We start from the raw sequence: 26252 nt of genomic DNA, 5'->3' as shown, positions 1-26252 counted from the left end.
TGCAGTGGTCATCGGGTCTTGCTGTTTTCTCAGATGACTCGGATGCTGGATATTCTGCAAGACTACATGGACTATAGAGGTGAAATACTTGTACTCTTGGAGCAGCTGTCTTGTCATATTTGTCTTTTGTCAGCTACAGTGATGCTGTACCTGACTGATCCTTGCATGACAGAGAAGGGACCATAATACTGGTGACTTATTTCTAGTAGGCAGAAGGCGTTTTCTTGCTGTTTCTGACTGCTTGTGTGACGTTGGGCAAGTCTCTTCAGTTCTCTCTGCCTCAGTATTGCCATCTGTGAAAGTAGGATAATAAAGATGTTATGAGGTTCAATGAGATCAGAGAGCTTTGAAATCCTTGAATGAAAGACAAGCGAAGGTCAAACCCTCTCTCTCACTCCCCTATCCTCTTTGCTATATGATTAGGGTAAGAATCTGCTTTCTAATACCTTAAACTACATGAATGCAGGTTTAGTGGTCATAGGATATATTCAGTCCTTGTGTCAGTGAGTGCAACACTATTAATTTCAGTGGAGTTACAGCTAATTACCCAAGGGCCTGAACTTGGTTTATAACGCCCTGACATTTCATGGTGATACAATGCTATTTACTTTACATTGTGCCATGATGCAAAAGTCATCCTGTAATGGTGCTGGCTCCAAAGAGCCCTGTGCTTCAGGACTCTTCCATATGTTCTGATCTTAGCTGCAGAGCTATAAACGCCGGTGAAACCAATAGATGTATTCCTGATTTACATCTCTGTGAATTAAATAAAAATCAGGCCAAGTAGCCTACACCAGAAAACGAACTTATTGCTGAAAACTGTTGTTAGCAATATGTCCCCTTGGAAATCGTGTAAGTGCAAGGGTAGGCAGGATCCCATCATTTCTGGCAGTTACCAGACGTGTTCTTGAGACATGAGATATTTTCTTTCATTTCAATCCATGAGGCTTTATGCCAATTATTTCTCATGAGAGAGGCTTTTATTTAGCGTTTATTGCCGTAGACAACTAATAATGTAGCCTAAAGCCGAACATGAGGCCAAATCCTGTAGTCCTGACTCAGAAAAGCTGGCATTGAAGTCAATGAGAAAGGACTGTATACTTTGGCCCATAATGCGAGGCCAGTTGCCAAAGTGGCCTGACCTAAAACAGGCCATTGTACCAACACTCTTCTGCTTTGGCTCGGAATTTTTCTATTCTGCTTGCATACAGCAAACTAAAACACAAGAATTTCTGCTGCACATTCAGTTCTGGTAGCCCCTGCACTCAGTGAGTCTGGAGGAACTCCATTGCAGTCAGTCCAATTACTTGGATTTACGTCAACTGGGACAGACTCTGGCCCTCCATTTCTGTAGTGCTGATGGAGCATGAGGGAGCAACAAAGCTACAAACCCCCCTGCCCCGTGAGAGTAGACTAGCAAGGAGCAAAAATAGGAGAATGTAGATGAAGGAGAGAAAGCCAAAGAGAGTCTGTGGAGAATGGGGAGAGCCTGGAGAATCTGAGGCGTGGGGTGTTGGTGGAGGAAGACTAAACACGGAAAGCAGCTTGTAGAGCAGGGGGCAGAAAAGGATGGTTGGGAAAGGAGAAACCAGCCTGGAGAGGGATAGGGTCAGAATAGTGGTTTCTTGACCAGATACTGTTTTTGTCTCTTTGGAAAGGCTACAGCTATGAGCGGCTGGATGGATCTGTCAGAGGGGAAGAGAGGCACCTGGCCATTAAGAATTTTGGTCAGCAGCCCATTTTTATTTTCCTGCTGAGCACCAGGGCAGGTAAGGCAACTGTGGGAGAGCCAAAACTAGAACTATAAACAACCCATTCCACAATCTCCTGGCCTTTTGCTGTCTTCAGGGATTGACCGGACTTTGGGAAGGTCTGAATTCTTTAGAGAACCCCAGTTTTAATATTCAAATAGGATTTCATAAGGGAAAGAAAACAAAGCTTTTAAATAACCTCAGTTAAGAACAATTTAGTCAGTGGTAGAATCTGTATGGAGATTTATTTTAATTATAGTTTTAGATGATGTGTTTGAATATCAGCAACTCTTTTATGTTCAGGCTGAGACCCAAGTTCAGGATCCTGAGGCCAACACACAATTTACAGCGCAGCCCATTGAGTGGCTTATTTAAACTAAGCTCAAAATGATGGGGTCTAAATTAGCTGTTACCAACCAAGAAAGAGATCTTGGAGTCATTGTGGATAGTTCTCTGAAAACATCCACTCAGTGTGCAGCGGCAGTCAAAAATGTTGGGAATCATTCAGAAAGGGATAGATAATAAGACAGAAAATATCATAATGCCACTATCTAAATCCATGAAACGCCCACACCTTGAACACTGCGTGCAGTTCTGTTCACCCCATCTTAAAAGAGACATATTAGAAATGGAAAAGTAAAAGAGAAGGGCAACAAAAATAATTCAAGGTATGGAACGGCTTTCATAGGAGGAGTGATTTAAAAGATGGACTGTTCAGCTTGGAAGAGAGACGACTGAGAGGGAATAGGATAGAGGTCTATAAAGTTATGAATGGTGTGCAGAAAGTGAACAAGCAAGAGTTACTTGCGCCTTCACGTAACACAAGAACTAGGGGTCACCCAATGAAATTAATAGGCAGCAAGTTTAAAATAAACAAAATGAAATTCTTCCTCACACAACCCACAGTCAATCTGTGGAACTCATTGCCATGGGATGTTGTGAAGGCCAAAATATAACTTTATTCAAAAAAGAATTAGATAAATTCCTGGAGGATAGGTCCATCAATGGCTATTAGCTAAGATGGGCAGGGACGCAACCCCATGCTCTGAGTGTCCCTAGGCTCTGCCTGCCAGAAGCTGGGACTGGACAACAGGGGATGGATCACTTGAGGATTGCCTGTTCTGTTCATTCCCTCTGAAGCACCAGGCATTGGCCACTATCGGAAGATCGGATATTGCGCTAGATGGACCTCTGGTCTGACCCAGCATAGCCGTTCTTATGCTTTATAATGCCTGTCCCTGTGGCAGCTTCGCCTTAGGAATGACACTGACATTAATTTGTGCAAATACTGGCCTTGTGTCAGTAACAGTCTTCGTTTAAGTAAAATATCGGAACCTTCCCATCCCCACCACCATAAAGGCTGTACAGTGCATTCTGGGGCCACCCTCTCATCTCCTCCCCCTCTCACCTTCTTGATTGGATCCCTCATATGCCCACTGCCCAGCTCCAAACCCACCCTCTATCCCAGCTCTCCTCTCCCTCCCACCGTGCGTGTAAGCTTTTCTCACTCTGCCTCCCCCATGCCCGGACTCTCCTGGTCAACACTAGACAGGTTGTTCAGACCCAGTAGTCAGTGAAGACCAACGATTGTATCTAGCCCAACATGAAGACGGTGGGTTCATCTTCACCCCTCCTCAGATACCGGTACAGAATTTCAGGGTATGGCTGTTTCAGAGTTTGCAGGGAGGGTAGGGATACTAGGAAGAAAGGTGCGTCTCCTGGATAGGGGCAAATGCTCCTCAGCATGTACCTCCTTTTTAGTGGCAGTATATATTCCGATTTAACTTGTCTTTTCAGTCCACAAGAGCTAGCACTTCAGAAACTAGTGACGGGCAAATCTCTGACATTTTAGTTTGGATAAGAACCCAGACTGTCCACCATCCTCGGGCTTGTATTATTGTACTTCACGTTTCCAGTTTCTGTGGCAGAGACACTGGTCTCTGCCAGAACTTAGGGAGATCCTTTGTATTGACACGAAGCAGCCCAGTGGTGTTAGTTGGTCTGCCAGCTAGAGAGCACCATCTGTGTCCAGCAGCCTCAGCAAACAATCCCCTTTAGCTTGATTACACCTGAATCCGGATTGCTTTTTAGTGCACTAGACAACACATCTGTTATGAGGCCTGGTGGAAAGCTGGAAGCATAGAAGTGCAAGAAAATGCAATTCAGAAGGTTAACCAAACTTTTCTGAGCCTCATAAACGATTCAGTGTTGGTTTGAGAGATGGAGCAAAGTTGGGTTTATTTTTATTTTGTGTAGCCTAAACACCATTTCTCCCTTTATTTCATGTTGCTAATGTGTGTTACTGACCATCCCCTTTGTTTAAAACTCGTTTTTAGGTGGCGTCGGCATGAATCTAACTGCAGCGGATACAGTTATTTTTGTTGACAGTGATTTTAACCCACAAAATGACTTGCAAGCCACAGCGAGAGCTCACAGGATTGGCCAGAACAAGTGAGAAATAGGAACAGAACTGTTTCTTGTGGTGCATTTTGCATTTGATTGCTCACTCTCTCATTAAATGCCACCCTAATACTTCCCTTAATCCCCACTCCCCACCTCCAAGTTCTGCCAGCAGAGGAGACCTAAGTGGAGCGGTTCGGATAATGCGGGGGCAAAGGAAGAGGAGCCATGGGTCCTCGGCATAGTTCCACCTCTTCCCTTCCTTGATCCCATGCAGTTCTGGCCTCCCCTAGTCTCCGGAATCTGGAACTCTGTAGTTATGGAGGGGGAACAGAATGGGAGGTTGGCTGCTCTCTGCAGTGTCCCCTTCCCCTTTTGGCCATGGTGGTCGGGTCAGCATCACCTTCTGCAGCTCTACGTGTGCTTTCTCTTCGCCAACTGGGCACCTCGCTGGGTCAGGACTGACTGCAGGATTTGGTCCCTAATTCAGGGAAACTCTTCTAATGCAGTGTAAATGATTAAATTGACTCTCTCAAATTTTGCAAGGCCTGTAAAAATTATCCGCTTGATTGGACGGGACACTGTAGAAGAAATAATCTACCGTCGAGCTGCGTCGAAGCTCCAGTTTACAAACACCGTTATCGAAGGGGGGCAGTTTGCTCTCGGAGTACCCAAGTGCCAGGAAGCAGCAGACATGCAGGTAAGATGATCACTGAGCATGACTTTAACAGCATCATCCCTTAGAAACGTAAGAGGGCCCCATTCTGTGTGTGTATTCAAGATGGGCCTGATCCAAACACCATTGTCTTTGGGGAAGATTGGAGAAGAACATGGCATCTGAATGCCTCTCTTTTATGGAGCAAGCCAAAATCCCAGATCCAAACACCACTGAAATTTGGGGACAATCAGATGCTAATTTTGAGGGGGTTTCTTTCCTTGTTTTTGACTATAATAGCTATTTACATGAAAATTGCATCGTTGCTTCTAGGAGTTCATTTGTTTTGCCTCCTTCTCTCGCACTGACAGAACTATACCATCAGCGCTATGGTAGATTTTTGTTACTAACCCGCAACTTGTCCTAGGCTTGCAAAACTTTCAGACGAAATTTACACTGAGCTCTAGGCAAATAGGAATCCCAGGGGGGATTTGTGATTAGGAACCAAAAGCTGAGTATTGCTTTGAGATTTGGGACTTAAGAGCCATAGCTAGGGCCATACCAAATTCATGGCCATGAAAAATGCATCACAGACCTTGAAATCTGGTCTCCCCCTGTGAAATCTGGTCTTTTGTGTGCTTTTACCCTATACTATACAGATTTCATGGGGGAGACCAGGGTTTCTCAAATTTGGGGTCTTGATCCAAAAGGAAGTTGCGGGGGGGTCGCAAAGTAATTTTAGGGGCGTTGCAGTATTGCCACCCTTACTTTGGTGCTGCCTTCAGATCCACCCAGCAGCAGCACAAAAGTAAGGGTAGCAGTACCGCAAACCCTCCTACAGCATCCTTGTGACCCTCCCTCCCCCACAACTCCTTTTTGGGTCAGGACCCCTACAGTTACAACACAGTGAAATTTCAGATTTAAATCGCTGAAATCATGAAATTTATGATTTTTTAAATCCTACGACTGTGAAATTGACCAAAGTGGATGTGAATTTGGTAGCATATAAGGCCAGAAGGAGCAATGAGATCACCTAGTCAAACTCCAAACTAAGTGAAATGTAGGGGGACGTGAACCCCATGTAAAGTGAAACAGTGAAAAACTATGGCACAGCCCCTCTCCTTCCCTCTTCCCCACAAACTTGTCTGAGCAATGATGGCTTCCAGTTTGAGAAATTGGACTGAGCCTGTGTGTGGTGATATGCCATGCTGGCACTTTTCACCCCATTGATTTCTGCAGACATTTAAGCATTCATCTAAAAAGAAAAAAAAGTTTCTGGCCTTTCTGATTGTGAAGTAAACCTCTTGAATGTGACCCAATGCAGAGCTGTCTGCCTGAGTCTGCATGTAGTCTGAGTAGCTGTCTGTGCAGCTACTAGTGATCCATGGCTGTCAAGATGGATATTGCTGAGCATGATTTGTTATATGGGTCTAATTAGGTGGTACATGACTGGTAAGGGCAGAGTGAGAATAACAGCTGTCAAAGCATGAGTGTTTTGCTGGGTGACATAAAGTGTCTGATTTCCCTCTCCACAAACTATTTTCATTTCAACTTAGAGACACAGTAGGCTAGGAGCAGCATGAAATATTATGGTGATGTTAAACGTCATCCTTTTGTTCGTTAAAGCTGAGTGAAATCCTGAAGTTTGGTTTGGATAAGCTGCTCTCTTCAGAGGGGAGCACCATCCAGGACGTGGAGCTGGAAAATATCCTTGGAGAGACAAAAGAAGGAATGTGGGTAATGGATGTTGTGCTACCAAGTGAAGAAGAAAGCGGAGAGCAAGATATAGAAAGTAAGTTCGAGGATCCTAAATGCACACAAAACACACTCAAGTCTGGATGCTATTAGAGAAGATTTCAAGGGGTTATACTGTGCTTTTCGGGTAACTTTGGAAGGAAGAAAAATGGGTTTGTGGTTAGAGTAGGGGACTTGAAATCAGGAGAAATGAGTTTTATACCTGGCTCTGCCACAGACTTGATTTCTGACTGTTGAACACTCCCTTCCTCCTTTTGTGCCTCAATTTCCCCATCTGTAAAATGGGGATAATAATAACTGATTTGCCTTTAAGGGGGTTGCGAGGCTAAATTCATTAATGTCTGTGAAATGCTTTGATATCCTTGGATGTAAGACTCTAGGGAAGGGTCAAGTTTGTATTATAATTGACTTTATTCACAGAAAAACATATATTTTAAGATGGAGTTACAAATAAGTAACTTAAGGGTAAAAAACATCATAGGGATGTTGTAATTATCCCAAAACCAAGTGTTACAAACCCTGGAATTTCAGAGGTAAGGTTACACTTTAAAAAATCCAAGCATTAGGGAAAGAAATGCATAGTTAGAGCACCCAATTAACCTTAACTCTGTCCTGTGGCGACGGCGTGCAATAACCATACGATTAGGATTAAGACATGTTAGTGTGTGCAGTCCCAGACTGGATTACACTGACTTTTAAAGATCCTTTTTTCACATATTTTCCCCTTGTAGTGTCACTCTATGCACTGTGTTTGATCCATAATCTCTGCTTTACGTGCAAAATGGAACTCATCCTTAACTATGGAGTTGTGACTGGGGCTTCCATAATATTACAGAAATGGGATCCTATAAAATGGGCCTTCTGTCCCATCCAGTGGCGGCTGGTAATAAGTCACCATTTGCCAATGGTTACCACGCAGTGGTATTTCCTATTGCAGACAGAAAGAAGAACTGTGGTATCTCAGATCCCAATGTGTGGTAGCTGTTGAAGAAATTTCTGACCTTAGGAGCCAGGATTCCATCTGTATTGGATAGCACCAAACAAATTCCACTTGATTCTTCAGACTTGCCATGCAAGTGAGGATTAATGCCTTGACAGAAATTTGGATTAGTTGTCTCAATGAGATGCTTATGTTTTTCCTCACAAAACTATCCCAACAGCTATCCCTGTTAGAACGCGCAATGGTGTTACAAAAAGGGTGTGAGTTCAAATTACTTACTTACTGTAACTTTAATTATTACTTGTTACTTATTGTAATTTTAGCAGATACCACTGGCCCTTTGGGAGACCTTTATATGTTTTAATTTTTTTTTAAGATCATATGTACCTCTATGAAGGCAAAGATTATTCGAAAGACCCGAGCAGAGAAGACAGAAGAGCATTTGACCAGCTTTTGGATCTTCAGAAAGTCCTTGAAGAGACCAATCAAAAAGGAAGAGCCCTCCGAAATAAAGCAAATGTAAAATGAAAGAAATGACTCATATGATGCAGTCAATGAGTCATTGAAAATGAGGCAGATTTTAATCTCCAGTTTGTGGAGGAAAAACTTAGACTCAATTACAAATGTGCTGAAATTAACAGTAGACTCTGAGGATTGGATGACTCAGGGGGATTGGGAACGGATCAGAGACGAGCATTAAGAGGTTCAAATGCAGGTCATAGCAGCACAGGTCACTGTCATTAGCTGATGGTTTGGTGGCCTACTTGAAATGAGTTGGGGAGTGTGAGTCAATGCAGACAAAGCCCTGGAGGAATAGACTGTAGGGAACAGATACGGGACATTGGATAAGATGGGATCTGATAGGAATTGGAGATGAGAAATGTCTGTTTATTTGCAAGTTGCCTTCCTTTTCCAGGTACTTGTCACAGGTCTTGAGGAGGTGCCTACAAGGAGGAAGCATGCACTGAGCCCAGAAGAGCTGGAGACCAGGAGGAGGAAACGACAGGAGGCAGCAGCAAAGAGAGCACGGCTCATGGAAGAAAAGAAACAGAAGCAAGCAGAAGCTGAACACAAGAAAAAGTAGGATTGTGCTTTGCCTGCTACTAAGCAGTGTGGTGTCTGTTACAGTTAGTGGGGAAACTGGCAATGTCAGACTGATAAAAACAAGTCAGGAAGCTGCAAACTCTGATTACTCTTGCAATAACGGGGCATTTGGGACATGGGAAGGGGTGGAGGAGGAGATGTTGGCTGCAGGTCATGTCTAAAAGGAGCCACAGCTGTACATTATTTTTTCAAGTGTGTGCTTAAATTGCAGGATGTAGAGGTGTTGATGTAGAAATGGCTTTTGACACAATGGTAGCATCGATTTTTGCTAACTTTCATAGAGATGGGCCTGAATCCTACACGAAGTGGAAACATGTTTGCTAAGGATGTGTACAAAAGAATAGCACAAGCATATGGGGACAAAATCAGAAAGACTAAGGTACAAAATGAGTTACACTTAGCAAGGGACATAAAAGACAATAATAAGAGGCTCTATAACTACATTGGGAGCAAGAGAAAGACGAAGACCACTCAGCCTAACTTCAGTACCTGGAAGGATACCGAAACAAATTATTAAACAACTCAATTGTAAGGTCTTAGAGGATAATAGGGTTATAAGGAATAACCAGCATGGATTTGTCCAGAACAAATCATTCCAAACCAACTTTTATTTCCTTCTTTGAGAGGGATACTGGCCTAGTGGATGAGGGGAATCTGTAGATTATGGTAAGGGGTTTGATACAGTCCCACATGACATTCTTATAAGCAAACTAGGGAAATTTTGTCTAGATGAAATTACTATAAGGTACGTTTAGGACTGATTGAAAGACCGTAGTCAAAGGGTATTTATCTATGGCTTGCTGTCAAACTCGGAGGGTGTATCTAGCGGGGTCCCACAGGAGTCTGTTCTGAGTCCAGAACATTAATGACTTGGGTAATGGAGTGGAGAGTACGCTTATAAAATTTGAAGAAGACACCAAGCTGGAAGGGTTTGCAAGCACATTGGAGGACAGGATTAGAATTCAAAATGACCTTGATAAATTGAAGAACTGGTTTGAAATCAACAGGATAAAATTCAATAAAGACAAGTGTAAAGTACTACACTTAGGAAGAAAAAAAAATCAAATGCACAACTACAAAATGGGAAATAACTGGCTAGATGGTGGTACTGTTGAAAAAGATCTGGAGGATCTAGTGGATCACAAATGGAATATTAGTCCATTCATGTGCAGTTGCAAAAAAGGCTAATATTGTGGGGTGTATTAACAGGAGTGTTGTATATCAGATACAGAAGGTAATTGTCCCACTCTACTCAGCACTGGTGAGGCCTCAGCTGGAGTACTGTGTCCAATTCTGGGTGCTACACTTCAGGAATGATGTGGACAAATTGGAGAGAGTCCAGATGAGAGTAATAAAAATGATTAAATGTTTAGGAAAACCTGACCTATGAGGAAAGGTTAAAAAAACAGGATATGTTTAGTCTTGAAAATAGAAGACGGAGGAGGCACCTGATAAGTCTTCACATACGTTAAGGGTTTTTATTAAGAGGATGGTGATCAGCTATTCTCCATGTCCAGTGAAGGTAGGACAAGAAGTAATGGGCTTAATCTACAGAAAGAGAGATTTAAGTTAGATATTAGGAAAAACTTTGTAAGGATAAAAAGAGCAGGAGTACTTGTGGCACCTTAGAGACTAACACATTTATTTGAGCAAAAGCTTAGTTAAGCTCTGGAACAGGCTTCAAAGAGAGGTTGTGGAATCCCCATCACTGGAGGTTTTTAAGAACATTTTGGACAAACACCTGTCAGGGATGGTCTAGGTTTACTTAGTCCTGCCTCAGCACAGGGGGATGGAGCAGAGGACCCCTCAAAGTCCCTCCCAGCCCTACATTTCTATGAACAAGAACCTCATCGCTGACCCTGCTCAGATTTTGGGCAGCTCACATTCAGATCCAGATTTGACACTTGGCCCTTTACCTGTACAATGGAATTTGGATTTGAACTTTGTGGTTGAGCCTATGTTTAAATTTCATCTCATTAGTTCTAGTTGTACCCCTTTGTGCCACCCTGGGCAACTCTTCCCCCTCCTCTGTAGTCGTATCCTTCATGTTTCTATAAATGGTTATCACAAAGCTCCTTTCCCCTTCTTAACACTACAAACCCACCTGTCATAATAGTATTTGAAACAAGGCAGGGCTTCTCCCCAGCTTCTAAAGGATCTACTGCGACAGCCACAGTCTCTCTGAGGCAGTTTTTTTGTCCAAACATATGCAAAACCAGTTCCTCCTGTCACCCTTTGCATCTCAGGCTTCTCACTGCGTCCCCTCCTGGGAGATTCGGGCAGTCCTGCTGCTTCCAGCAGCTGCTGAGCCCTCTCTCACTGGAACTCCCCCTGACTCTGTGTAGCTCCAGGTGCAGCCATAAACACTTCATTGGCCCAGCTGGGAACGCCGGCTCTGGCACAGGGGAGTTGGATTTTAGTCACCCTGTGATGCACCTCCCCCACTTTTCAGAAAACAACTACCTCTTTCACAGGCATGTCTACCCCCCCCCCAACCTGTAAGGCCCCATCTGGATGGCTCTCACCCCTAAAAATACAGAAATTTCCATACAGATTCATACACATCAATATTCCCAAGTCCCCACAGTCTTTAACACCAGCCGTACAATTTACATCTTCACCAGGCACGCTGTCATGAGCTTCATCTCACTTCTACGACCTCTGCCTGTCGGTTTTTCAGTCTGTAGTTGCACCGGTTCTCCCTTTGGTTGGGTGACTTTCAAGAGTAACTCAGCTCTCCCTTGGAGTTCCTTTTGCATGCCCTGGATTTATGTTTCAAATCCCACTTGCTCCTCCTGCAGGAGCTCAGTCTGGCACTCCAGCTCTTGCTAGTCTTTCAGCAACTCCTTCTCTCTCTGGGCTTGCTGTCGGGCCTCTTCCAAGGCAGCAAGCTCCACCAAGCACTTTTCTGCCCAGGAGAGCGGTCCTCTCCTCTCAGTGCTGTAACTGTGGCTTCAGTAGCGGTAAGTGGTGATTCCATTTTTTTCCTGCAGCCTCTGTGCCTGTGCCCTTCTCTCACTTTTCCTCTGAGGCCCTGTCTGGGTTCCTGATACAGTGTTTTGTCTCTACCGTGAGCTTCTGCTTCCCGGTACCTGCCTCTGCCTGTGGAATTATTTTCCTCCCCCTGCAGAGCTCTTCCCCTATTCTTCTCAAGTTCACTCTTCCCAGTGAGTGTCAGAGATGTGTCCCATTTCCCCACACCTGAAACATTCTGGCTGCCTCCTCCCATTGATTACACCGTCACTTGGGGCACCCAAATCTTTGGCATCCAGGCTTCCCCCAGTTTCCGTTTTTAGTGGAGCAGTACCTTCTAATGTGCCTCAGCCCCCCACAACCGCTGGGAACCCTCCTGTCCTGGCCCCTTTTTTGAGCCGCAGTAACAAGGCAGGATTCCACCCAGAGTCTCCTGGGTTTGTTCTGTGCTCTGCGCAGCTGAAGACAGTCTTAAAAGCACAATTCACATAAGGACAGTAGCTTTTTTTTTTTTTTTTTATGCTGCACTTGCCCATAGGCAGAACATTCCCTCTGTTGGCCCTCACAGCCCTCAAACCCCTCTTTCCTGCTTTGTACCTGCGCCCACCAATCCTTTCCCTCTGCAGAATCTCTAGGAGAGTTGCTGCTGCTCCTCGAACCTGGTTAGTCACTTCTGTAGCTCCAGTTGCACCTCCTGCTGCCTCTCTCATCTGGCTGCCTGCGGAAACTGGAACGGGAACTCCTGCCACTGCTGTCATCCTCCATGCACCAGCAGAGCTTCCGTAAGCAAAGCAAGCTGCCACATAATCTTGCTCCATTAATTCCGGGTCACCCCTACAAAGTGGGGCCAGTCAATGATAGGGGCTTGCCCTCTTTTGTTTCCTTTTGCACCAATGATATTCCTTACTCTCCTCTTATAGACTCATAGACTCAAAGACTTTAAGGTCAGAAGGGACCAATATGGTCATCTAGTCTGACCTCCCGCATGATGCAGGCCACAAAAGCTGACCCCCCCACTTTCCCTTAACTCTGCTGTTGAAGTCTCCAGATCGTGATCTAAAGACTTCAAGTCGCAGAGAATCTTCCAGCTTGCGACCCCTGCCCTATGCTGCGGAGGAAGGCGAAAAACCTCCAGGGCCACTGCCAATCTACCCTGGAGGAAAATTCCTTCCCGACCCCAAATATGGCAATCAGCAGAACCCCGAGCATACAGGCAAGATTCTCTAGCCAGACCCTCATTTTACCAGCGATGGCCGTTATTGCCTAATTGATTAAAATCACCTAATCCCATCAAACCATTCCCTCCATAAACTTATCTAGCCTAATATCTCTTGTATCAGGAGCTGACCAAAGTGCCTACATGAATCAAGGCAGGGCTTCTCCACAGCCTCTGAAGCACCCACTGCCAGACCCACAGTCTCTCTGAGGCAGGTTTATTGTCCAAATTTAAACAAAACCAACTCCTCTTTACATCTCAGGCTTCTTCTCGCTGCCTTCCCTCCCAGGGACTCTGGCAGCCCTGCTGCTGCTGCTGCTTCCTAGCCCTGTCTCAGCCAGTTCTCCTCTCTCACTGGCACTTCCTCTGACCCTTTTTAGCCTCAGGTGCAGCCATAGACCCTTCAGTGGCCCAGCTGGGAGCACTCCCAGGGACCAGCCACCCTGTGGCATTGTGGTTTCCGAACTTGGGGCGGAAATTGTGGTTCTGGATCTGGAGCTGAGCTTTGTCTCTCGAAACCCCATCTCTAGCTATTCATGACAAGGATTTAACGCAGCAGACGTTTGGCTTCCCAGTTTTCATTTGGCCTGTTCTTCTTTTGCCTCGTTCGTTTCAGGATGGCCTGGTGGGAGGCAAATCACTACAGATCCCCCTGTCTGCCCTCAGAGGAGAGCGACTCAGAGGATGCCTTTGAGGAGGGGGAGGACAGGCTGGTTGTGGAGTTAGATGACACAGACCCAGAGCTGAACTCCATCAAGTATGTGATGGGTGACGTTACCCACCCTAGAGCCGAAGAGGAGGATGCGATCATCGTCCATTGCATAGGTAGGACTGGCAAGAGCAAAAAGCCTTCCTTGGGATAGGGCTGAATTGTGCCTTGTAGCCCAACGGCTGAGCAGTAGTAACAGCGGAGTGGCCCTGGCTGGAGGCGTTCCGCCTGCATGGTGCAGGTGCAGTTAGAATGCCACAAGGAAGGGGGGGGGGGTAGCATGCTCCCTAGCATGCAGCCTCTCTCTTCAGAAGGTGAAGCGTGAACTCCCTCCATCCAGTGGGCCCAGTAAGTGGGCAGACCCTGGCCCTGTGTGTGTGCAGACTCAGTGAGGCCATTCGGCCTGGAGTCCCATTCAGAAGGTTTACTTCCCATCCAGATGAGCTGGAAATATAACTTAATCAAAAGGTGACATTTTGCAGAACACATTGAAATCTGCAAAGACACCCCCACCCTCAATCTGTGCTGAAGTGCAGAATTTCTGCAGGGTGTGTTAACTCTAATAAGGTCCGTTGCCTATGGAGGAAGATGTGTGTAAGCCCACCCGGATGGCCGAGCAGTGGTGGGTCAGGCCCTGTGGGACAGCAGCAGAAAGTAGTGTCCGGTTTGCACCGTAGACAGCAGAAAGTGGGCATCTGCTTGGTCTAGCTGGGCAAGGGCATCGGCAGAGTGGAGCAATGGGGTGAGAGTGTTTTAGCTGAACTCAGCATCTGGGCATTCAGTGTCTTAGCTGCTGGGGAATAGGGGACAATCGTGGTGCTTCAATGTTGCTTTGTGCAGAAAGAGCTGAGGCCCTTTGGGAAGTGAAAACACAAAGAGGCGATGGTCCTAGAAGGACTGCCTGGCACTACGCGGTATGTTGTGCTGTATGTCTAGGGACAAAGCTGCCACAACACTTGGCTGCATGGGATGCCCATGAAGGAATTAACTTGTACAGGGCTCCAGCTCTCCCGGTCTGCCATTGTCATGCCCCCAGGTCATGGTTAGGCTAAGGCAGTGTCTCTGACATGATGTGCTGCTGGAGGGGACAGTGGGGGCTAGAACAAGGATTCCCCCGCCTGTGTGGTTTGCAGTCAGCTCCTCTGAACTAATCTCTTACTCCGAGCAAAGTTATTTTTCTAATTCTCCTTCGTACTCGGAAAAGCTATGGGCTAGCCCTGCTGGGCCTTGGATGGAGAAGAGGGAGGGAGCCTAGTGCTAGGAACAGTTGCAGTCCCTGGATTCCATCCTGCCTCCTATGTGAATTCCGAGGGGGGCATTTAACCTCAACCCCGGCAGGGGCGGGGGAGGCAGACACATGCACCTGGAAGGAGGACATGTTCCTCCTGTGCTACGTGTAGCTTGGGGGTGGGGCAGTGGACTGTGCCTCCTGAGACAAAATCCTATTGGAGCTTCTCCTCTGTGGGTGTTAAAGCCGCAAGGCGATGGCTGATTGGCTAGAGATTGTGGCATTTATTTCAAACTCAGCCAACATGCTCTGTTTAAAAATAAAAACACACTGGGGGTGGGGGGAATCCTCCTCTGCCTTCTGGAGGTGCAGGCAGCATCTGAGGGGAAGTAATGGATGACTGCAGTACCAGGTTACCAGGCTGCAAATAGGATTTGATGACTGATTGCACATGGGGTGAGGAGGAATTTCCCCTGGGATGGCGTGGCAAGGATCGTGTGGGAGGTTTACTTTCCTGAAGTGCTGAGCAGGGATCCTCTCTTAGGATCATGTGATCTGTTTCCGGCACAGAATGAGGGAGCTGGGACACTGAGGGATTTTGTTTCATCTCATCTTCCATGTCTGTTTCTAATAAGTCCTATGATGTGCAGTGAGAACATGTCTATTCCCTGCAGAAGGCATTATTAGCACAGATACACTTGGCAGCTCATCTCTTTGGACATGGATCTCAATTAAAAAAAAAGAATCTAACTTGTAATTTTGCTTTAGATGATTCTTGCCGGTGGGGAAGGGGAGGATTATTTACAGCTCTGGAGGTTCGTTCTGATCAGCCCAGGAAAATATACGAGCTGGCAGGAAGGATGAAAGGTAAAAGAGAAAAATATAATCTTAGTGCTTGAAGCTGATGGTCTCTCCTTTTAGTCTGGCACTTCCTATGTGTGGTGTGGAAGTGACAATACAGGAAGACATTTTGACCCTGACCTCTGCTCTGGAGTGAGAAGATTCTTCATAGAACTCAGTTGTTTTGATCATTTCCTGGGGAAAAAGATCTTGTTCTTTAGTCACAGTATTTCTTCTCTCTACAAGGCAGTGCTAAACCTGCAGTTCAAATGTCAAAATGATTTTAAGAGGAGGAGGTGGGTTGGAGCAACTTCAGTATGTGTCTAGCCAGGCCATGGGCTCTCTCCCGTACCCCTTGCATGGTGTCAAGTATCAGGGGGTAGCCGTGTTAGTCTGTATCTACAAAAACAACAAGGAGTCTGGTGGCACCTTAAAGACTACCAGATTTATTTGGGCATAAGCTTTCGTGGGTAAAAACCTCATCCGAAGAAGTGAGGTTTTTACCCACAAAAGCTTATGCCCAAATAAATCTGTTAGTCTTTAAGGTGCCACCAGACTCCTTGTTGTTTTTCCAGTACCCCTTGTTCTCCTATGTGCACATACACACTAGTGATCTTAAACCATTACGGAGCTAGTGAAGAACAGATTAGACCTCACTGTAGACTGGAATTGTATTCTCTCGGTCTGTCTTTCCCCTCATGTCTTTTAATCACTTTCTTTCTCCGTTTTCTCACCTCCCCCCTTTGAAGAAAATGTCTGTGTGGTGCACAGTGTCGAGAACTAGAAAGGATGGTGTAGAAGCCTATAACAATTAGCATTGCATTGACTCACCCTTGTTCTTCATGGGATTTAATGTTTTCTTATGTTTTCGGACAGATGTGGCATTGGGAAGAACCCTCTTATTCCCCATTGACGATAAAGAATCCAGAAATAAAGGCCAGGACTTGGTAACTATAAGAAGCCCCTTTGATGTTCTCTCTACTGAAGTACTGAAACAACATGAAGTGAATGTTACATGTTACACAAAATAACAGTGACCCTAATACAGCGCAGGACTGGCTTGAAATAAGTGTTAACAAAGTGTGACAAAGTTCCTCCTCTATCTTGGTGGGTCCTGTGCTTATTGGTGGATTTTCTTGCCTCAGAGATTCACCATGTGGGTTGGGGAACAGCCCAGAGACCTTCGCCTCTGGGAGAACCCACAGTCCAAGTCAATTGGGAGGTTTGGGGGGAACCCGGGCCCGCCCTCTACTCCGGGTTCCAGACCAGGGCCCTGTGGACTGCAGCTGTCTATAGTGCCTCCTGTAACAGCTGCATGACAGCTACAACTCCCTGAGCTACTTCCCCATGGCCTCCTCCAAACACCTTCCTTATTCTCACCACAGGACCTTCCTCCTGGTGTCTGATAACGCTTGTGATCCTTGGTCCTCCAGCAGCACACCCTCTCAGCTCCTTGCACCTCTTGCTCCTAGCTCCTCACACTCCCACCACAAACTGAAGTGAGCTTCTTTTTAAAACCCAGGTGCCCTGATTAGTCTGCCTTAATTGATTCTAGAAGCTTCTTCTTAATTGGCTCCAGGTGTCCTAATTAGCCTGCCTGCCTTAACTGGTTCTAGCAGGTTCCTGATTACTCTAGTGCAGCCCCTGCTCTGGTCACTCAGGGAACAGAAAACTACTCATCCAGTGACCAGTATATTTGCCCTCTACCAGACTTCTGTACCCCATTGGTCTGGGTCTGTCACATATCCCTCCCCCCTGCTCAACGCCAAGGGGTTGGGCAGCTTGGGACGCCAGACAGTGCACACATGACAAGCCATCGGCGTTGCCATGACGGCTCCCTGCTCTGTGTTGCACACGGAACTGGAAAGGTTGGAGGGATAAGAACCATCTGGTCACCCTTGTGTTCTTCTCCTTGTTCCGCTGCATCCATTGAAGAGGGGCATGGTAGGTCACGAGGACAAATCTGCGCCCGAGCAGGTAGTAGCGCAATGTTTCCATGGCCCATTTTACAGCGAGGCATTCTCTCTCCACCACTGCATATTTTTGTTCCCTTGGAAGGAGTTTCCGACTGAGGTATAGAATTGGGTGTTCCTCCTCCCCGACCATCTGTGATAGAACGGCCCCCAACCCTACTTCCGATGCATCCGTCTGCAGGATAAACTCCTTGGTGAAATCAGGGGCTATCAGTACGGGGTTACTGCAGAGGGCAGTCCGTAGGTCTGTGAATGCTTCCTCTGCTGCATCAGACCATCTCACCAGATCAGGTCCACGGGCTTTCACTAGGTCTGTCAGGGGGCTTGCCCTTGTGGCAAAGTGGGGGATAAATCGTCAGTAATACCCCACCACACCTAGGAACGCCCGGACTTGTTTCTTGCGACTTGGTCGGGGCCAATTTTGGATGGCCTCTAACTTGTTCACTTGGGGTTTTACCAGACCTTTTCCCACAATGTAGCCAAGATATTTGGCCTCTGTAAACCCTACAGCGCACTTGGCAGGGTTTGCTGTAAGGCCAGCTCACCTGAAGGTATCGAGGACTGCCTCCACCTTCTCCAGGTGGGTTTCCCAGTCTGGGGTATGAATGACCACATCATCCAAGTAGGCAGCAGCATAACTGTTATGCGGGCGTAATAGCTTGTCCATGAGGCGCTGGAAGGTAGCCGGGGCCCCATGTAGTCCAAAGGGGAGGACAGTATATTGAAAAAGACCCTCTGGTGTAGAGAACGCAGTCTTTTCCTTTGCGTCTTCTGCAAGGGGAATCTGCCAGTACCCCTTTGTCAAGTCTAGGGTAGTCAAGTACCGGGCATTACCCAGACGGTCCACTAGCTCATCTATGCGAGGTATGGGGTACGCGTCGAACTGGGATACTTCGTTTAGTCGCTGGAAGTTGTTGCAAAATCTTGTGGTGCCAGCAGGTTTGGGCACCAGCACGATTGGGCTGGACCACTGCCTGTGGGATTCTTCGATGATCCCCAACTCCAGCATTTTTTTTACTTCTGCTTTTATTTCCTCCCTTTTTGCCGCTGGCACCCGATAGGGCCTCATTGTTACTCTGGCCCCAGGGTTCGTGACGATGTGGTGATATGTCTCAGTTGTTCGACCTGGTTTTGTCGAGAACACATCTTGGTTCTGGAAGATCATCTCAGACACCTCATTCTTCTGGTCTGGTGTTAAATCGGGAGACACTCTCACCTGTTTGGAAGGCTTGTTTTCCTGGGTTAGGTCTTTTTGGACCGTCGTGCATGCCTCTTGTGCATGCCAGGGTTTCAGAAGGTTAACGTGATAAATCTGTTCTTGTTTTCTGCGTCCTGGCTGCCGCACCTTGTAGGTTACTTCCCCCACGGGTTCAACCACCTCATGGGGCCCCTGCCATTGGGCCAGAAGCTTGCTTTCTGCCGTGGGTACCAACACCATAACCCGATCCCCTGGTTGGAACTGTCGCACTTTTGCCTGGCGATTGTGATGGGTTCGCTGGGCCTCCTGTGCCTTCTCCAAATGTTCCCGTACAATAGGGGTAACCCGGGCTATCCGGTCTCGCATCTGCATTACATGCTCTATTATATTTCTCCCCTCATTGGGTTCCTCTTCCCAGATCTCTTTGGCGATATCTAGTATGCCACGGGGGTGACGCCCGTATAATAACTCGAAGGGGGAAAACCCAGTTGAGGCCTGAGGTACCTCCCGGATAGCGAACATAAGGTAGGGTAGTAGGGTGTCCCAATCCTTCCCGTCCCGACTTACCACCTTCCTTATCATAGCCTTGAGGGTTCAGTTAAACCTTTCTACCAACCCATCAGTCTGCGGATGGTAGACAGAAGTTCTCAGGGTATGTATATGGAGCAGCGTACAGAGGTCCTTCATTAGCTTTGACATAAATGGGGTTCCTTGGTCGGTTAATATCTCCTTCGGTAGCCCCATTCGGGCAAAGATCCCCACCAACTCTTTGGCTACAGTTTTAGAGGCCGTGTTCCGCAGGGGGACGGCTTCTGGGTAGCGAGTAGCATAGTCCAAAACAACAAGTATATATTGGTGGCCCCGAGCCGTCTTCTCCAGGGGTCCCACTAGGTCCATGGCTATTCGCTCGAAGCGGACCTCTATGATGGGAAGGGGTACTAAAGGTGCCTTCAAGTGGGGACGGGGACTGTGCAGCTGACACTCCGGGCAGGAGGCACAGTACCTCCGCACTTCTTCATGTACTCCGGGCCAGAAGAACCGTCGTAGGACTCATGCCAGGGTCTTCTCTACCCCCAAATGCCCCCCAAAAAGATGACTATGAGCAAGACTTAATACAGCATTCTGGTGTTTTTGAGGTACTAGGATCTGCTGTACCTTCTGCCCCTGTACTGGTGCAACCCGGTATAAGAGATCCTTCTTCATTATGAAGTAGGGTCCTGGTCCATGGGTTTTTCCTTCCACGGGGACCCCCATCTATTTCAGTCACCTCCTTCCTAATGTTGTCATACCTTGGGTCTTCTGCCTGGTCCCGTCCAAAATTTCCTCTCCCGGGGCTAATCTCCCCAAGATCTAGGGGCCCAGTCTCTGTTGCCTCTACTGGTTCAGAAGCATTAGGGTGGGGGTCAGACTCAGGTGCTTCTCCCTCCTGCGTGGCCTCCTTTTCAGCTGCGCGGGTCCACCTACCTACAAGAGCGACCCTCTGGCTTTGGGTCAGTATTTGGGTTCCCAAGGCCTTAGCTGCCCTTCTTTCCCTTTTTGTTTTTCTACCCTGTCTGGGAGTGGAGAACAAATCTGGGGACATTTCAGAGAAGATTGGGGGTTGACAGTCTGCTGTGGATGCCTCATCAATTTTAGGGTCCCCATCTTTCTCCAATCCCGCTACTGGGAGTAAGTTTCCAAACCCTGGGAAGTCCCTCCCTATGAGCACCGGGTATGGGAGTTTAGGGACTACACCTGCTGCTACCTCAGTAGTATTCCCTTGGATCTCGATTTTTACTGGGATGGTGGGGTAGTAACTAACTGTCCCATGAACACATGTTATCCCCGTACTTTTAGCCTGCAGCAGCTGACGACGCTTCATGAGCTTCCCTGAGATAAGCGTGATAGCACTCCCCGAATCAACCAGTGCCATGGTCCCTACCCCATTTAGTTTCACTGGTCTGGTATACATATGTGGGGTTAGTGAGACCCCCACAAGGTGGATTAGGGAGCATGGATCTGCCCAGTTCCCCAGGTTACACTGCATAGGCTCCTCAGCATTGGGACACTGTGCAGCTATGTGTCCCCACTCCACGCAGGCATAACATCTGTATGGAGCCCTAGGCGTTCCCCGGTCTCTTGGTTTGGGCAGTCTAACATCACGATCCTCTTCTCCCTCAGTGCTCCGACTCTTTGTGGCCTCTGATGGGCCTTCAGCCTCTCTCTTTTTCCACCTGGGCCCTCCTGGTGGCCCAGTCACCCGAACTTTAGAGCTTGGTGCTGCTAGTTTAACCCGGGGTGCCGCCTCCTTAACTGGTCGGGTCAGCTCCCTCACTGTCCTTCGCCTCTCTACCAGGCCGACAACTTCATCATGGGTGGAGGGTTCGTTCTGGCTTACCCAGGCACGAAGGTCTGGTGGTAGTCCCCTCATGTATCGGTCGATGACCAGAACCGCTAGTATCTCTTCCGGACTCCGGGACTCTGTTTGCAACCACTTTCGTGTGAGATGGATGAAGTCATACAATTGGGACCGCGGGGTTTTGTCTTCCTGGTACCTCCAACCGTGATACTGCTGGGCTCACACTGCTGTCGTTACCCCAGATCTGGCCAGGATCTCTGCTTTCAGCTGCGGGTAGTCTGCCGCAGCCTCTTCAGGCAGATCATGGTAGGCCTTCAGGGCCTCCCCACACAGGAATGGGGCAAGGATGCCAGACCACTGATCTCGAGGCCAGGCCTCCTGTAGGGCTGTCCTCTGAAAGGCCAGAAGGTATGCCTCTACATCATCCTCCCATGTCATTTTCTGCAGCCAATGGCTGGCCAGTATGAGCCGCGTCCCATCATGGCCGCGATTCAGCTCTGTAAGGGACTTTATCTGGTTTACCAGTTCCCGCAACATAGCTCGGTCTTGAGCAGCCTGGTCCATCAGCAGGCGATTAGTCTCTTGCTGCAGCCGCACTGCCTCCTGTTGGGCCGCTGCCTGGACACGGGTAGCCTCCTGCTGGGCCGCCGTAGCTTGTATCAGTGCCCGCACTACGTCATCCATTGTGGTGAAAAAAAATAAACCCTCTCCCTTTTTTTTTTTTTTTAAATCACCCTCCTTCTTCCGCCGCGCTGTGCACCCCAAGATCCCACTCCTGACACCAGTGTGACAAAGTTCCTCCTCTATCTTGGTGGGTCCTGCGCTTATTGGTGGATTTTCTTGCCTCAGAGATTCACCATGTGGGTTGGGGAACAGCCCAGAGACCTTCCCCTCTGGGAGAACCCACAGTCCAAGTCAATTGGGAGGTTTGGGGGGAACCCGGGCCCGCCCTCTACTCCAGGTTCCAGCCCAGGGCCCTGTGGACTGCAGCTGTCTATAGTGCCTCCTGTAACAGCTGCATGACAGCTACAACTCCCTGGGCTACTTCCCCATGGCCTCCTCCAAACACCTTCCTTATTCTCACCACAGGACCTTCCTCCTGGTGTCTGATAACGCTTGTGCTCCTCAGTCCTCCAGCAGCATATCCTCTCACTCTCAGCTCCTTGCGCCTCTTGCTCCCAGCTCCTCACACTCCCACCACAAACTGAAATGAGCTCCTTTTTAAAACCCAGGTGCCCTGATTAGCCTGCCTTAATTGATTCTAGAAGCTTCTTCTTAATTGGCTCCAGGTGTCCTAATTAGCCTGCCTGCCTTAACTGGTTCTAGCAGGTTCCTGATTACTCTAGTGCAGCCCCTGTTCTGGTCACTCAGGAAACAGAAAACTACTCATCCAGTGACCAGTATATTTGCCCTCTACCAGACTTCTGTACCCCACTGTTCTGGGTCTGTCACAAAAGACAAGGCAAAGCTTTTTTCCAGCCTATAAAGTGTATGTTTAATGTTATTTTCTAGCAGACATCGCCACGACTGCCAGTGTACAGACATCCCATGTTTTTCTTTCTAGTTGGCCCTGATTGTAGCACAGCACCGGGATCGATCCAACAACTTGTCTGGCATTAAGCTGTCCGCTTTGGAAGACGGCTTAAAGAAGATCTATTTAGCAGCCAAGAAAAGGAATGGTAAGTGTGCATCTGTCCATCTGTGTGCCTCCGAAATGGGAAGAATGATGTACCCCAGAGCTGTGCATGAAATTCCACTTAAAGATTCTGGCAGGGTCATGGATTGGGATGATCTAATTCTAATGGGTCTCTTCCATCTCTCTGTGATTGTCTTCTGAAACAGAAGAGGGGACACATTTACCCACTACAACTAGAATGTTATGACACAGGCATTCCTTCTGCCCTTGAGTGGAGCTTAAATGGCACATCCATTTATTTTTTTTAATGCATCAGGCCCTAAAGAGCTTTTCTGCTCTCTCTTCCAGCAAGCGTCCATCTTCCACGTATTGGACATGCAACTAAGGGATTTAACTGGTACGGTACTGAGCGGCTCATCCGAAAATATTTGGCAACGAGAGGAATCCCCACGTTTATGTATCCTTTGAAGCATGGTTATTTTATTTTGTTCAAATCAAAATGACCTGTCATATCTGCAGATACCAAAATGTTCATTGTAAGATCTAGATCCACTGTGGGCTACGGATATCATACTAGGACAGTCCAACTCAAACCTGTGTTGAACAGGTGTCTAAATCTCACTCTCATTTACGTACACATTACATAGAGAATACTAAGCATACTAGATGATGATGATATTTGTTTGTATGGTGTGTGTGTGTGTGTGTGTGTGTGTGTGTGTGTGTGTGTGTGTGTGTACTATACGCTGGTCCTCTGGTGACAGCCATTGGGCTTCTTGTAACATCCCAAGTTTGTAGTGATGTGACTGAAGTTATAGAAACAATTTATCAAACTGACCCAGACACAAACACAATGAGCAGATTAGGAAAAGCACATTCTAAAGAAGTGTGTGTGTAAGAGAGAGACGGGGTTTACTCAGCACTGGGACACCCTTTGTGGCTGCATCTGGGGACTAGCTCTGCCCGGTCTGATGCCCCTTTCCTTCAGTCGCTTGTGCCATGGTCCCTACTGCTCTCTAGCAATTGCAGTGCTTCCTCTTCATGGCTTGGCCCTTCAGCCTGGTCACTATACAGGTTTCCTGGGGTAACAAGTCTCACCAGACCAGCTGTCCAGGTGCCATTCCAGGCTGTTTTCCTATGACTGTGCCGCTTTCTCAGTGGCTGGGAGGAGAACCCAGACCCATCCGCTACTCCGGTTTCCAGCCCAGGGACTCTACAATCAGCAGCCAAGTCTGCACCATCTCAGCGCTTGCTGCCGTTTCCCTGGGCAGCTTCCTACTCTGCCCTCTGCAGGCTTCCTTCTCCACCAGCCCTCTGTGTGAGCCCCTGCCCTCAGAGTCCAGATCCCAAGGCTTTTGCTCCCCAGGTTTCCTCTTCCTCTCCTCACTAGGCCTGGAGAGTGACTGCAGCCGCCTTCTGCTCTTACTTCCTGGCTTTATACAAGCCCCTGCCTACTCCTGCCCAGATGGACTCCATCTTTAATAAATGCTTGTCAGTCAAGCCAAAGTCTCCCTCCAGGTACAGTCTCCCAGGTTAATTAGCCCCTTCTGAGCCACCTTCACCCCTTCAGGGGCGGTGTGGAGTGAACACCCATCACAGTGTGGTGTTTGTGTGTGTGTGAGAGAGAGAGAGAATACACGTATGTAACAAAATAGCTTAGCACTTACATAGAAAGTGAACAGCTTATGTGGAAAAAAGTCATTTTAAGGGCTTTATGGCCATATAACTTTACTTTATATCAAAATGTAAAAGGTACTGCTTTGCTTACCACGATGTCATTGCACTGAAGTAGCTCACCAGTGCATGCAATTATGTGTCGTACCATCATAGATCACACAAGATGGAATGATCAGCGAGTCAGTAAACATCAACTAAAGAATTGTCTTTGAGGGAGTTGGGGGGGGAAGGACCACTAGCTCCAGGATAGTTCACTTTATAAAATATTGGCTAGGTGAAAAGAAAAAGGACACTTACCAATTTCAAATTAATATATTTTAAACCAATGTCCTTATCTACATTGCTACTGACAACTTTTGATTATTAAAACTGGGAAAGAATCCTACAAATCCAATTTGATTTTCATTGTGTATGCTCTTTGTTCAGTTTCTCTCTGTCTTGATGTGCAAAGCAGAATAGAATTCAGCTGAGTCTTCCATAGGTGAGTAAGTTCTGCAGGGCTGACATGAGTAAGAAGTGTTAAAACTATGTTTTTGTGACTTCTTGGGGAAAATGCAGCTGCTGTATAATGCCTTGTTCAGCAATGCTGTGAGAGAGAGAGAAAATTAAGAACAAAGGAGTAGACTATAGTGAGTATTCTACCTCCTTCCCTCTTTAAGTTGATGCCATTAGTACATATTTGGTTTGAAATTTTAGAGTATTTCCTTGACACTTCTCCTTAGATACTACTTCCCTAGGAATAAAGCCTCTTCCTCTTCTTCACAACCATCTACAACTTCAATTACAACTTCAAACCCTTGAAGTTCCAATGATTTAACTCAGAAGTGTACTGATCTCTAAAAGCCCATGATCTCTTCAACATCACATCTACAGCCAGCTTGTATTTATGTCGCTTCTCTGAAGCAGATCCAAAGTCACTGTTGGTTTTCAGATTTCTATACCTCTATAGTTCAGAGTGGTTCAGAGTCAGTTATGGAACTGAGCTGCATTCAAACTTCTTCAAACTTCAGGAAATACATGCATCTGGGGTGTTTGTTTGGGCTCATGTCTAGTTTTTAAGATGGAAAATTAAACCTTCACTAAAGACCAATCTTAAGCCCTTATTTTAAGCCACCATTTTAAATTATTCTCAGGGTTTGCAGTACAGTTTTGTTTGACTTTTGCTTCAAAACCTTATCTCTTGTTTACAACACTGATTTTTCTGCTGGTTGTTTGGTGGCTGCTTGAAACAGTTTGGGTGGGTGGGGCTGTAGCTATCCCTAACAAATATGTAGACACACACATTATGTATGTATGTGTGTGTGTGTGTGTATATATACAGAGAGAGAGAGAGAGAGAGAGGATTGTCTCAAGCAACCGCCAAAGGGTCAGCAAAAAAATTCATTCATGTAAACGAGAGATAAAGTCTAATGATAAAACTTCTTTCTTTGGTGAGGGAGGTGTCTGCAGCAAAAACTCAACAGAACACACCCTTAATGTAAACAGCCCCAACTCCAGAGAAACCCATTTTAATGATGTTTCTTCAAACAGAAAGTTCTAAGTTAGAACTAGTTGCACAGTCACATGTTTGCAACCAAGCAGTATCCATCTAACCAATATCCTTTGCCAGGACACACAATCTGAGATGGTCTTTATAAGAGACACCTTTCTTCCTCCCACTACTGCTCTTTATTATAGAATGCTTGGATTGTTGCTGCTATCAGGCAAAGCTGGTTTCCTTATGCTGTTCTAAAGGTTTTGTGATCCTTTGGTCCAATTACAGGAAAAAAAAGTGAATGCAAAATGTTATTTTCTTACTGGCTTTGCTCTGTATGGCACAGTAAAACCTTTGTGACTACAATGTTTTTGGCACCATGTAA

General features: G+C 46.8%; 1 protein-coding gene across 1 annotated transcript in view; it reads left to right on the top strand.

Moving 5' to 3' along the window:
* Nucleotides 1-25348, top strand: part of CHD1L (chromodomain helicase DNA binding protein 1 like) — a 43405-nt gene extending 18057 nt beyond the window's left edge. The window contains exons 11-23 of the mRNA XM_024198408.3: nt 6-79; nt 1659-1769; nt 4088-4202; nt 4698-4851; nt 6433-6598; nt 7878-8020; nt 8418-8581; nt 13411-13619; nt 15500-15598; nt 16448-16518; nt 22645-22759; nt 23065-23173; nt 25116-25348. Coding sequence (XP_024054176.1) covers nt 6-79; nt 1659-1769; nt 4088-4202; nt 4698-4851; nt 6433-6598; nt 7878-8020; nt 8418-8581; nt 13411-13619; nt 15500-15598; nt 16448-16518; nt 22645-22759; nt 23065-23173; nt 25116-25194 — 1609 coding nt within the window. The 3' untranslated portion in view covers nt 25195-25348. The remainder of the gene's footprint in view (nt 1-5; nt 80-1658; nt 1770-4087; nt 4203-4697; nt 4852-6432; nt 6599-7877; nt 8021-8417; nt 8582-13410; nt 13620-15499; nt 15599-16447; nt 16519-22644; nt 22760-23064; nt 23174-25115) is intronic.
* The last annotated feature ends 904 nt before the right edge of the window (nt 25349-26252 follow it).

The sequence above is a fragment of the Terrapene carolina genome, unplaced genomic scaffold, assembly GCF_002925995.2.
Source record: "Terrapene carolina triunguis isolate 2854851 unplaced genomic scaffold, T_m_triunguis-2.0 Scaffold242, whole genome shotgun sequence".
NCBI lineage: Eukaryota > Metazoa > Chordata > Testudines > Emydidae > Terrapene > Terrapene triunguis.
This window is presented reverse-complemented; position numbering and strand designations above follow the sequence as displayed.